A 12,109-nucleotide genomic window follows, 5' to 3' on the forward strand; every position below is an offset into this window, starting at 1 on the left:
TCACCACCCTTACAGCAAAGAATTCCTTCCTAATATCTAATATTGTTGGGTTTATATTTAGATTCATAATATCATTCACTGCAAGTTTTCTATCCTCGCTTCCCTGGAATGTAAGATACAATTCACACTTTTCCACTAACATTTATCTTAACATTTGTTACATTTGAACTAACAGGAAGAAATGCATAAAGTGACAGCATCAGCGTAAAAAGCCCTCTTGTCCATATTAAATGTTTATTAAGAAATCTAATTCAACTTTTGAATCTCACTCTACTTAAGAGGTCCTACCTGTATTAAAAATTGCTCAACATAGTTTTTTCTTTTGAAGCATTTACCGTCACAGAAAATGTCAAGCACTTTGATATAAAATAAATACAACTTCTTTAGAAAGGATTAGGATTAAAAAAGGTATCTTTAATCTTTAAAAATATTCATAGGCAGATTTAAAGTTTAACATTAATGATACAAATGAAAAAATCAACAACATAATGCAAGGCAACACAGCTCTTGAATATTTAAGAGCTTCTCCTTCAGTCAAAAAAACAATACATTAAAAAATGGCAATCCAGTTTATACAAAATAACTTTCCAGTCAACATTCACTCACAGATCTAGATACACACCTTATATTGCAGTAAGACATAATTACATTGTCAGGTCACTTATCCAAAATAATCCCTTTAAGAGATAACCCTGAATTTAAGGATTAGCAACAGACTTTAAGAGGAGAGCATTAAAGAAACTATCAATGAAATCTAACTGATCTGAACAAAACAAAGCAAATTGAATTGCAAATCACCAATATCTTCCAAAGTGCAAGAAAACGCAGTCTTTGCCTTCAAGAGGGGGAATTCTAGAACAAACTTCACTGTGCATTTGACAGTCACAACTTCACATGTAACGCAGGCTGAAAACACTGAAGTACTTTCAATATCAAGCCTGTCTAGGAGGAGCTCTCCTTTGGCAAGTTTAAGTTCTGAGCAACACATTTCCCTGGTATGAAATACTAAGTTAAACACTACTGTAGCTGTTCAGAAGACACCGATTTTAAGACAGAATAGAGACGTTTGATTTGATCAAAAATATGATGACATGACTAAGTTTTAAATGGCAAAATCAGGAATACAGATATACTTTTTTTTACTATAAAAATAATTTTGGATAATAAAGCCCATCCTCAGAGTTGGAATCAACTGTTTAAGAGTAACTTACCTTAAGGCTTTTTTGTATCTTTAATGTAATCCAACATTTTCACTGCCATATACATAAAGGAGAAAAAGCAAAGTTTCTTTCAAATAACCACTTTTAGAAACTAAATAGCTCAACATTTCTAATGCCAATCACTGCACTTGTGTCTCCAAGCGCCTTACTTCTTTAACCACAAGATCAATGTTTATAATTGGATTAAAGTACAAGGCCCAGTAAAACAAACAATTGCAGACAAACTGAGGTATAAAAGGCCAAAAAAATAGCAACAAAAAGACTCTGCGTTGAGACTTTCCAGAAATGTCTCCACATTCTGTGAGGAATAGTCCTGTGGAAAAGGAAAGGGAGAGGCCTAATAGAACTTCGTTTTTAACCATTCTAAGCTAAGTAATACATGCTGCAGCCTCAAATTATTCAACGCTTACTCAGTTACCTGCAAAGCATCATTCTGCACTCCGTAGAAACTTTCTTAAATATAGTAATACTACATGTTATGTGAGGATGTGTTAAGTCAATTTATTCAGACTACAAACTACAGCAGTTAAAGTGGTAAAATTCTGGATTTGTCACAGATTATGTTCATATACTCTGTTCTCGTTTGAAGATGTTTTGCCCCCTAGCTGCTGACAAAGAAAGTGAATACCCCATATACATGTATGTCAAACCAGGACTTTCTCCTATGCGACTTCTAAAAACTATAAACAAAAGATAAAGCAATTATGAAGTGATATTAATACTGCTTTGGTCTTACTTCAGGTGTAACTTTCCTGTTACTTCTAGCAATTTTGATCACCATCAGAGGTGATATCAGTCTAACTAAACTAAGTTGAGGATACATCCTTTAGTAACTATACCATAAGTATATCTTGACAGAATTCTTGCATGTGTAGTTCTCAGCTGACAGCTAATACCATTTACCATAAAAGGCAGGTACACATTAACTCTTATCCCGAGAACTAATGGTTAGGAACATGCATATTACCATTACTGCATTTGCTACATCTGATCAGTAAAACCAGCTGTAAGAAATCCTTTCAAGTATTCACAGCAAGAAATATATTCAAGACTGGAAATTAGTGCATGTGCAGATTTAAATTCACATATTCTTATTAGTTTCAGAGTTGTGGTTAGACACTACATGTAATTTCAGTAAGCAAGTGTGAAATCATAAGAGACTTATTTTCCAGTTTATAAGGTCACATACTTCCTAAACCCTTCAACAAGCTCACTAAGACTTACTTCAATTCTCTTCTTGACCAGAGCCTCCAAAAGGTGAGTAGCTCGAGAACAGAGAGCAGCATTGCATTTACAATTATAAATCTTGATGTCCAATAGTGCACATCCAGCCAATCCCAAGCAAACTCAGCTATCAGCTGGTATGGCACAAATAAACACTTCACAATGAATTCTCTCCACTGTTTCCAAGAAGGATCTTTGAGGTCCTGTAAATTAGGAAAAAACAAAACAAAACAAAAAACCTGTTAAATGGTTTCCTACTAAATAGACACAATACTGGCTGGCTTATTTCCACTACTCCTCTGTTTTTTTGTGTTTTTTTTTTTTTTTTTTCGTTTTTTTTTTTTTAAATGAAAGCAGTAATTAATCTTTTTTTATGCTTTCTAGTAGATAGCACTGTAATACAGTAATTTCCATTGGAGTAGCACAAAACATCACAAATGTCCAGACTTTATAATGCCATTTTTTAAATGCGGATATTTTCAGATAAAGGTTTTTCTACAGTCATGTGATCTTAAAAAAAAAAAAAAGAATCATAAGAATCGTTTTCACGTGTTTAAAATCCTTAAATATCTTGCTAAAGGTTGTAATCACAACACTGTTAATCTCATTCAATAAAATAAGAGGAACCATTTACTTTACAATATTTCTTTTTAAAAAGTTGAATGGTAATGAGATGAAATGATGAATAATCACATCACGATTTTAAGCAACTATATTGCTTCAAATTGCTTCAACCATGCAGCACTTGAACACTTACTAATAATTTTGTGACAATATCTTCATACTGGTTTTCTTGCATAGGACAAATTGTGTGGATGAAAGGTAGGAAAGCTTCTGCATAATCAAACAGATACAAGTATAACATACTGAGTCTCGGAGAACTCTTCAGTGCATACAGAATAAAGAGTGATTTTCCTGGATTTACTGCCTGAAAGGTATCAAATTTAAAACAATGAAAAAATTAAGGGACACATCAGTTTTTAGACTTTTTAAAAAGATCATTTTTCAAATACAACAGTTCAACAGTTCATTAACTGGGCATTATGTATATATATATTATATATACACACACTTTTTTTCCCCCCAGAGTTAATTCTACTTCCTTAACATTGCTTTTGACTTTAAGAGAATTTTATTTGAAATACATTTTAAAATTACTTTATATAGATTACAGACTTTATACAGAATTTACCTTATATTCCCAAAGGTTCTGTGGTGGTTTAACACCTAAAGTTTTGACACATTCCAATTCTGCCATAATAGTTTTTCTATGATTATTGTTCACTATACTGAAAGGCTCTTTTGTGAAATCCTCCTCTGTCAGTGTGAGAAGGAGCCTACAAAAGCAGAAGAATTCAGAAGGTAAACAGTGACTCTTCACCCAAAAGATATGACTAACAAATCAGTAATTACATAATGAAACAATAAGCTACTGATAGAAGTTATCACCTTTTGGATTACATTCCACATGGAGTGTTCTGAATCAACTGCATTTCAGAGCCTAGGTTTTAAATATCCTTCTTTTCAAGTTTTCTCTTCACAGAATCACAGAATTTCTAGGTTGGAAGAGACCTCAAGATCATCGAGTCCAACCTCTGACCTAACGCTAACAGTCCCCACTAAACCATATCCCTAAGCTCTACATCTAAACGTCTTTTGAAGACTTCCAGGGATGGTGACTCCACCACTGTTGTCGACGGAAGGAAGACCCAGACGCTCAATATGAGTGAACAGTGAACTTCAACTTTAATGGATAGCTCAGTCGCCTTTTATCTAGTTTGAACATAATCAATTCATACATATTGCAGAAACTAAGCTCAGGATTGGTTAACACTTCCCGGGCTTTTCAGTCTGGTCCTCCTTCTTTTGGCTACCTGTCCCGCCTTAGGGACTTTCCCCGATCGCCCAAGGGCATCGTGTCCTTGAGCCTGATTGGCTCTCAGCCAGCTGCGTACGTGCCAAGGCTCATGTGAGTTGAGTTCGGTGCTTCACCAGCCCATTGTCTCCCAACTGCTCAACATCCACATGTCCTACCTCACTTAACAATTCCTCCACACACCACTTCCCTGGGCAGCCCGTTCCAGTGTCTAACAACCCTTTCAGTAAAGAAGTTCTTCCTAACATCTAACCTAAAACTCCCCTGGCGCAACTTTAGCCCATTCCTCCTCATCCTGTCACCAGGCACGTGGGAGAACAGGCCAACCCCCACCTCACTACAGCCTCCTTTAAGGTATCTGTAGAGAGCAATAAGGTCGCCCCTGAGCCTCCTCTTCTCCAGGCTGAACAAGCCCAGCTCCTTCAGCCGCTCCTCGTAGGACTTGTTCTCCAGGCCCCTCACCAGCTTCGTCGACCTTCTCTGGACCCGCTCAAGCACCTCGATGTCCTTCTTGCAGCGAGGGGCCCAAAACTGAACACAGTACTCGAGGTGCGGCCTCACCAGAGCCGAGTACAGGGGGACGATCACCTCCCTAGCCCTGCTGGTCACACTGTTTCTGATACAAGCCAGGATGCCGTTGGCCTTCTTGGCCACCTGAGCACACTGCTGGCTCATATTCAGCCGACTGTCCACCATCACTGCCAGGTCCTTCTCTGCCTGGCAGCTCTCCAACCACTCATCTCCCAGCCTGTAGCTCTGCTTGGGGTTATTGCGCCCCAGGTGCAGGACCCAGCATTTGGCCTTGTTAAACTTCATACCTCAGACCTCAGACCTCAGACCTCAGCCCATCGGTGCAGCCTATCCAGATCCTCCTGCAGAGCCTTCCTACCCTTGAGCAGATCGACACATGTGCATAGCTTGGTGTCATCTGCAAACTTACTGAGGGTGCACTCAGTGCCGTCATCCAGATCATTGATGAAGATGTTAAAGAGGACCGGCCCCAGCACCGAGCCCTGGATGACGCCACTAGTGACTGGCCTCCAACTGGACTTGACTCCATTTACCACAACTCTTTGGGCCCGGCTATCCAGCCAGTTTCTAACCCAACGAAGCGTGCGCCAGTCCAAGCCAAGAGCAGCCAGTTTCTTGAGGAGAATGCTGTGGGAGACGGTGTCAAAAGCCTTGCTGAAGTCAAGGTAGACCACATCCACAGCCTTTCCCTCGTCCACCCAGCGCGTCACTTTGTCATAGAAGGAGATCAGGTTCGTCAAGCAGGATCTGCCTTCCATAAACCCATGCTGACTGGGCCTGATCGCCTGCTTGCCCTTCAAGTGCCGCATGATGACTCCCAAGAGGATCTGCTCCATGAGCTTCCCTGATACTGAGGTCAAACTGACAGGCCTGTAGTTCCCCGGGTCAGCCCTCCGGCCCTTCTTGTAGATGGGCGTCACATTCGCTAGCCACCAGTCAGCTGGGACCTCCCCCGATAGCCAGGACTGCTGATAAATGATGGATAGGGGCTTGGCCAGCTCCTCTGCCAGTTCTCTCAGTACCCTTGGGTGGATCCCATCCAGCCCCATCGACTTGTGCACATCCAAGTGCCGTAGCAGGTCACCAACCAGTTCTCTGTGGATAGTGAGGGCCACATCCTGCTCCCCATCCCCTTCCACCAGCTCAGGGTACTGGGTATCCAGAGAACAACCGGTATTGCCGCTAAAGACTGAGGCAAAGAAGGCATTGAGCACCTCCGCCTTTTCCTCATCTCATGTAACTAAGTTTCCCCCCGCATCCAGTAAAGGATGGAGATTCTCCTTAGTCCTCCTTTTTGTGTTGATGTATTTATAAAAGTGTTTTTTGTTATCTTTAACGGCAGTAGCCAGATTGAGCTCCAGATGAGCTTTGGCCTTCCTAATCTTGTCCCTGCACAGCCTCGTTACATCCTTATAGTCCTCCCTAGTGGCCTGTCCACTTTTCCAAAGATTATAAACCCTCTTTTTTCTCCTAAGCTCAAGCCACAGTTCTCTGTTGAGCCAGGCTGGTCTTCTTCCCCGCTGGCTCATCTTTGGGCACATGGGGACAGACCGCTCCTGCGCCATTAGGATTTGCCTCTTGAAGAGCGCCCAGCCTTCCTGGACCCCTCTGCCCTTCAGAACTGCCTCCCAAGGGATTCCACCAACTAGTGTCCTGAGCAGCCTAAAGTCAGCCCTCCAAAAGTCCAATACAGAGGTTTTACTGGTTCCCTTCCTGGCCTCGCCAAGAATGGAGAACTCCACCATTTCGTGGTCACTCTGCCCAAGACAGCTCCCGACAATCACATCCTCCACCAGTCCTTCTCTGTTTGTGAAGAGAAGGTCTAGCGGGGCACCACCCCTGGTAGATTCACTAACCAGCTGCGTCAGGAAGCACGCTCTCCAGAAACCTCCTAGACTGCTTTCTCTGGGCTGTGTTGTGCTTCCAGGATATGTCAGGGAAGTTGAAGTCCCCCACGAGTACAAGCGCTGAAGATTTCACAACTTCTGTCAGCTGCCTGTAGAACTCCTCATCCGTCTCCTCATCCTGGGTCGGCGGTCTATAGCAGACCCCGACCAGGACACTAGCCTTGTTGTCCCTGCCGATCCTAACCCAAAGGGACTCGCTCTTGTCATTCCTAGCCTCGAGTTCTACAACATCGAAAGACTCTCTAATATAGAGAGCCACACCACCACCCCTTCTGTGCTGCCGGTACCTTCTGAAGAGCTTATACCCAGGCATCGCAGCACTCCAGTCATGAGACTGGTCCCACCACGTTTCTGTGATGGCAACCAAGTTGTAGCCTGCCTGCTGCACGATGGCTTCCAGCTCCTCCTGTTTGTTACCCATGCTGCGTGCATTGGTGTAGATGCACTTCAGCTGGGCCATTACCTTATTCCCCGGCCTTGCCATTGTTCCCCCTGGCACAGCTCCAACAATCCTTGCTTCAGCCCCATCCCCCTTCTTACCTAGTTTAAAGCCCTCTCAATGAGCCCCGCCAGCTCCTGGCCCAGGATCCTTTTTTCCCTAAAGGATAGGGACCCGTCTACGGCCATCAGACCAGGTGCTGAATAGACTGCCCCATGGTCGAAAAACCCAAGATCTCTGCGTTGGCACCAGCCCCGGAGCCACGTATTTAACAGGTGGGCGGTCTGTGTCCTCTCCGTACCCCTCCCTGCCACCGTAGGGATGGATGAAAACACTACCTGCACTCCCGCTCCGTCCACTAACCGTCCCAGCCCCCTAAAGTCTCTTTTGATTGCCTTCAGGCTTCTGTCATCAATGTCGTCACTGCCCGCCTGGACTATCAGAAGACGATAATAATCAGAGGGGCGTACCAGGTTGGGGAGCTTCTGGCAATGTCCCTGACCCTGGCCCCAGGGAGGCAGCAGACTTCCCTACGGGTAGGGTCAGGCCGATAAATAGGGCCCTCTGTTCCCCTAAGGACAGAGTCTCCCACAACAATCACCCTTCTTTCTTTCTTGATGGAGGCAGTCCTGATGCGTGGAGTCGACCTCCTCGCCCTAGGCATCCTCCTGGGAACACTTTCTACCTCTTCCTCAGTTGCTGGTCTCTCAAGCTCCAGGGCCTCAAACCTGTTGTGTAAGGGCACCTGGGAAGGTGGGGCCGGAAGGGGAGGGCATCGCCTGCCATGTCGAGCAGGGACCTGTCTCCATTCCTCCTCAACTCCCAGATCCCCTCCCTCTGCCCGACGGCGACAGGGCAGGGGGTCCACCCCCATTTGGGGTGTCTCACCCTGGTACCTGTCCTTGAGGCCCTGCAGGGAGTTACTCCACAAGTAACTACTAGTGTTATGCTTGTGCCATTTGGTTGGAAAGGTGAAATTGAGAATTTTCTTGATATTAGTAGGGACTCTGTGTTCAGAATATACCCCTGGCCATTCCTGGGTAGCTTCTTAGCACAATAATCAGTACAACTGCCAGCAATTGCAAACAGTTGTCAGAGTGGCTAACAGATATGAGTACTGCTGGCATATGTCTGTCTATGAGGAAGCCCATTCCTTCTTGTACTTGCTGCTCATCACTGTCCCCACTCAATATCTACATAGTGAATTGATGTGATTCCAGCAGGTGACCTTACTTCTTCTAATGTCTTAGCCAATTCAGCATGTGTTGGTGCAAGTCTGTGCTTAACCCCCTGGGGTAAATGAGCAAAAAATGCTGTATTACTTCCAAAGTAAAAGCAAATTTGTCTTGTTCCTGCTGTGGTAATGTGACCAAAAGATATCTCTAACACCAACGACAGCCATCATTTAAATCCTGCTGTATTAAGCAGATTAGGTATGTCAGACAGACTGGGTGCTGTGGCAGTCAATGGTTTAGTAGCTGCATTCAACTTTCTGTAGTCTACTGTAAGCCACCATGTCCTTAATATTTGTAAGTGGCCATACTGGAGAAGTTCTTTCCTCTTCCTAGGCTGCCTGCTAGCAAGTTGATTGGGAGTACAACAAGAAAAATTTTTTTAATCAACGTTTGGTGTGATTTTCAGCAACACAACTGCTATGAGGACTGCAAGAAAAATGCTTGCCAGGTTTGCAGCATAATACCAGTAGCCTGAATAAGTTATAAGGCAATAGAAGTCCCCTAGTAAAGGACGGTGTAAATGCCAAAACTTAATTGGACAAGCTGTTTCCTCCTGTAAGTAGATTATTCAGATTATTTCCTGTATTTCCTGTAACTGAAAAAACAGCAAACAAACAAACAAACACAAAACAAACAAACAAAAAAACAACCAACAATATTTACTCCAAAATTTATCCATTTTAAATAGAACACATATTTTAAAAGCCTGTTTCTGCTACAGTTATGTGAAAGATTTTATCCCAAGTCTTCATTCTATACAGTAGAATAAAAAAAAATAAATTTCAAAGGACAATTTTCAGATTCACCTTAAGGCCGGAGTCCACCTCATATTGTAAGTCTCTTCTACCAGGTTAGAATATCACCACTAACACCTTGGTACAATTCCTCTACAGGTAGTAGGCTCAGCTTTTGTCATTTACATTCCAATGGGACAGGAACTGATTCACTTCTTCCAAAGTTTGTGAAAAGCAATTCCCCCACGCTTATTTTATAGCCTGGCTGAGCGATGCACTGGAAGTTTTCTCTCCGGTATCAGAACATTTCAAAGCACAGAGTTCAGCCAGTGCAAGAAATCGGTTGTTCATCCAGACATCTTTAGGTTGAGTCTATTTTGCCTTTCAGAAATTCATAAGGATATGAGCATGGTAGAAAATATCAATAAAGTTTAGGAAACACAATGAAAGGAGGAAAAAGAAAAGGCAAAATTGAGCTTCAGAGCTGTACTGACAGATCTGAAATTCTGTGGGGATTCCCTAGGTTGGAAAAGCACAGCAAAACTCACGCCTGAGAATAAGGCACCATGAGGCTGCCAATACGCTAAGGTTACTTACTGTATTAGCATGCTTAATTACAACAAATTAACAACATGTAGTTCTTACCTCTGATATTAATTCCAATATTCTCTCCCTGCTCTGGTTGTGAAACACGGAAAGCTCTGTCACGCAGTCCTCGTCAAGGTGTCCCTGCTGCAAGAACATGGACTACATTCAAGCATGAAGCTTTCAGGTTGTCTCGTCGAGACACATCTGACCATGACACTGCTGTGATATGCAGCAGGCGGAGTCCCTCATTATCCAACATTTCAGATTTTGTATTTTAGTTAGCATCATGGCTAAATGTTGCCGTGAGTAAACGGAGAAAGTCACACAACTTCAGCAACTTGAGCGTCTCGACCCTCCCTGGTGAGAGGTTCTGAACTCACGTAGGAAAGGCTGTCTGCAGATAAGATTTTTCCCTTGAGTGGAAGCTACACTTTTATCTCTTCTTAAATATGCAAAGCTCCATCAGGCATGCACGTCTTTGCCAGAGCTGCTTAAAACTGACAGCGCACGTGCAACAAGCTGTTCTTTACCTAGACAAACAGCAGCACCCAGTGGCCAGCAGGAGGCATTGGCTGCAAATGAGCATCAGCTGCTCATCAGCACTTGGTGACAGCTGGAATTTCCCCCAAGCCCCCACACTATCCTCAACTCACACACATCAAAAGAGTTGAAGTACAGAGAGGACAAACATGCTTTCAAAGAGGTCAGCTTGTTGGCCAAACGAGCAATTCTCAGTGAGAACTAGAATTAAGATAAACCATAAGCATGTCCAAGAAAAATAATAATACTTGTTTTTTACCCCCTAAACAAAAGTATTGACCAAGCAGCCTGGAGAATCAACTGGTTGCTCACATACAGAAGTTCTGCACATTTTGATGAGAAGCTAGCTGTTTTGCTAATTAAGCATCAACGACAGAATACAATGACAACGTACCTTGAAATGCCTCCTCAAAAGAAATGGCAAAGAACCAGTACCGTTGTGACAGCAAATAAGATTACATGAAATGCCAAGGAACCTTCTTGGCAAGTGTACTTACTGGATATTTACTTTGCCAGTGGACAGCATCTCAATAACCTTCCATGAGCCACGGGTGACTTAACAGATGCTTAACTGTAATCCGCTTCTTTGGGTCCACCTAGTGGGCAGGAAGAATCAAGTTGTTACACAAATCTGTGAGAACAGAAGAAAAAACTTATCTTTTATTCAGACCTTCTGGGTGCTTAGAACGGATAGAATAGAAACCAACAACAATGTTTCAGAACCCCAGCAAAAGGAAGGTTAAATGTCTGAGCTGTGAATAACAGTTACAGCACCTATGGTTACAGTACATGTTCCAGTAACATTCTGCAGTGACTAGACTGCCTAGATGTAGCCCGAAGGCATATTTCATATGCTCAGCTTCATTAATAAAACGTCTCAGTTATAAACACTTCTTAATTGTGCTGCATCAATAGAACACCCAAATGCAAGGTGCTTCAAGACTTCATTTAATTATTTCCATTTTAATTTCTATATCCATGAACTATTATTACATTCTTGCATGAGAAATTTCTGCAGAAGACAAGGCTAAGCTTTCCTTCAAGGATTCAGACGTATAAGAGTTAATCTTCAAACACCAAATATTTTCTAAGTACTTCATAGATGTAGTATTCCGACCTAATGAAATAGCATTTTGTAGACCTATCTGAGTAGGAGCAGCACCTTTACCTGTAGCATTTGGCTAAGCAGCAGCGTACTGCTAGGAGAGAGCCACTTTGGAATAGTATATTTTCCTCTCTGTGGAAAAAAAATAAAGAGGGTGTAGAATGAACCTGGAATAGTTAGGTCAAACAGGATTATTAAATTACTTAGGTGATAGTGACATCTCTCTTCAGCCAAAAAGGAAGAACAGCCACATGCAAAAAATGTTTGAGAGTTGAGATAAGGACAGGGAGATCACTCACCACATACCGTTAGAAGGAAAACAGACTCGGCGTAATGAAGATCAATGTAATGTATTGACAAATGGTAATAAACTCGAGCAGTGAGAACTAAAAACCTCCTCCCTCTGAGCAATGCAAGGGAACAGGGCAGTCCATAATGCTTTGTCCCTGCTGCTCCCTACACCTCCCTCTCTGTCCCTGCTCCCCACGGGGTCCCTTGCAGGGGATGCCGTACTTCCCAAACTGAGCCTGCGGGGGCTGCCCACAGGCAGCAGCTCTTCAGGAACTGCTCCAATATGGGTCTGCACCATGCGGTCCATCCATCGGGAGCACGCTACTCCTGCAGATGCTCTCACCACACCTCCTGTTCCATCCTCACAAACATGGTTAGTGATATCAGTAGAAACAGATGGGGGGCAGATTTCAGATGTC

General features: G+C 43.0%; 1 protein-coding gene and 1 long non-coding RNA gene across 2 annotated transcripts; both read right to left on the reverse strand.

Annotated features, from left to right (window-relative positions):
* Nucleotides 1–16: 16 nt before the first annotated feature.
* Nucleotides 17–3,937, reverse strand: LOC119714558 (bifunctional apoptosis regulator-like). The gene is given in 6 exon segments (XM_038171347.2): nt 17–1,465; nt 1,467–1,533; nt 2,445–2,647; nt 3,202–3,372; nt 3,637–3,781; nt 3,906–3,937. Coding segments are annotated over 6 exon segments (744 nt in total). The 3' UTR covers nt 17–1,339.
* A 2,884-nt stretch (nt 3,938–6,821) lies between these two features.
* Nucleotides 6,822–11,536, reverse strand: LOC140000704 (uncharacterized). Its single transcript, XR_011805866.1, has 4 exons — nt 11,463–11,536; nt 10,792–10,890; nt 9,812–9,898; nt 6,822–9,027 (listed from the first exon to the last, which is right to left on the reverse strand). It is a non-coding gene; the product is annotated as an uncharacterized lncRNA (long non-coding RNA).
* Nucleotides 11,537–12,109: the final 573 nt, after the last annotated feature.

Source organism: Anas platyrhynchos, chromosome Z (genome assembly GCF_047663525.1).
Source record: "Anas platyrhynchos isolate ZD024472 breed Pekin duck chromosome Z, IASCAAS_PekinDuck_T2T, whole genome shotgun sequence".
Taxonomy (NCBI): domain Eukaryota; kingdom Metazoa; phylum Chordata; class Aves; order Anseriformes; family Anatidae; genus Anas; species Anas platyrhynchos.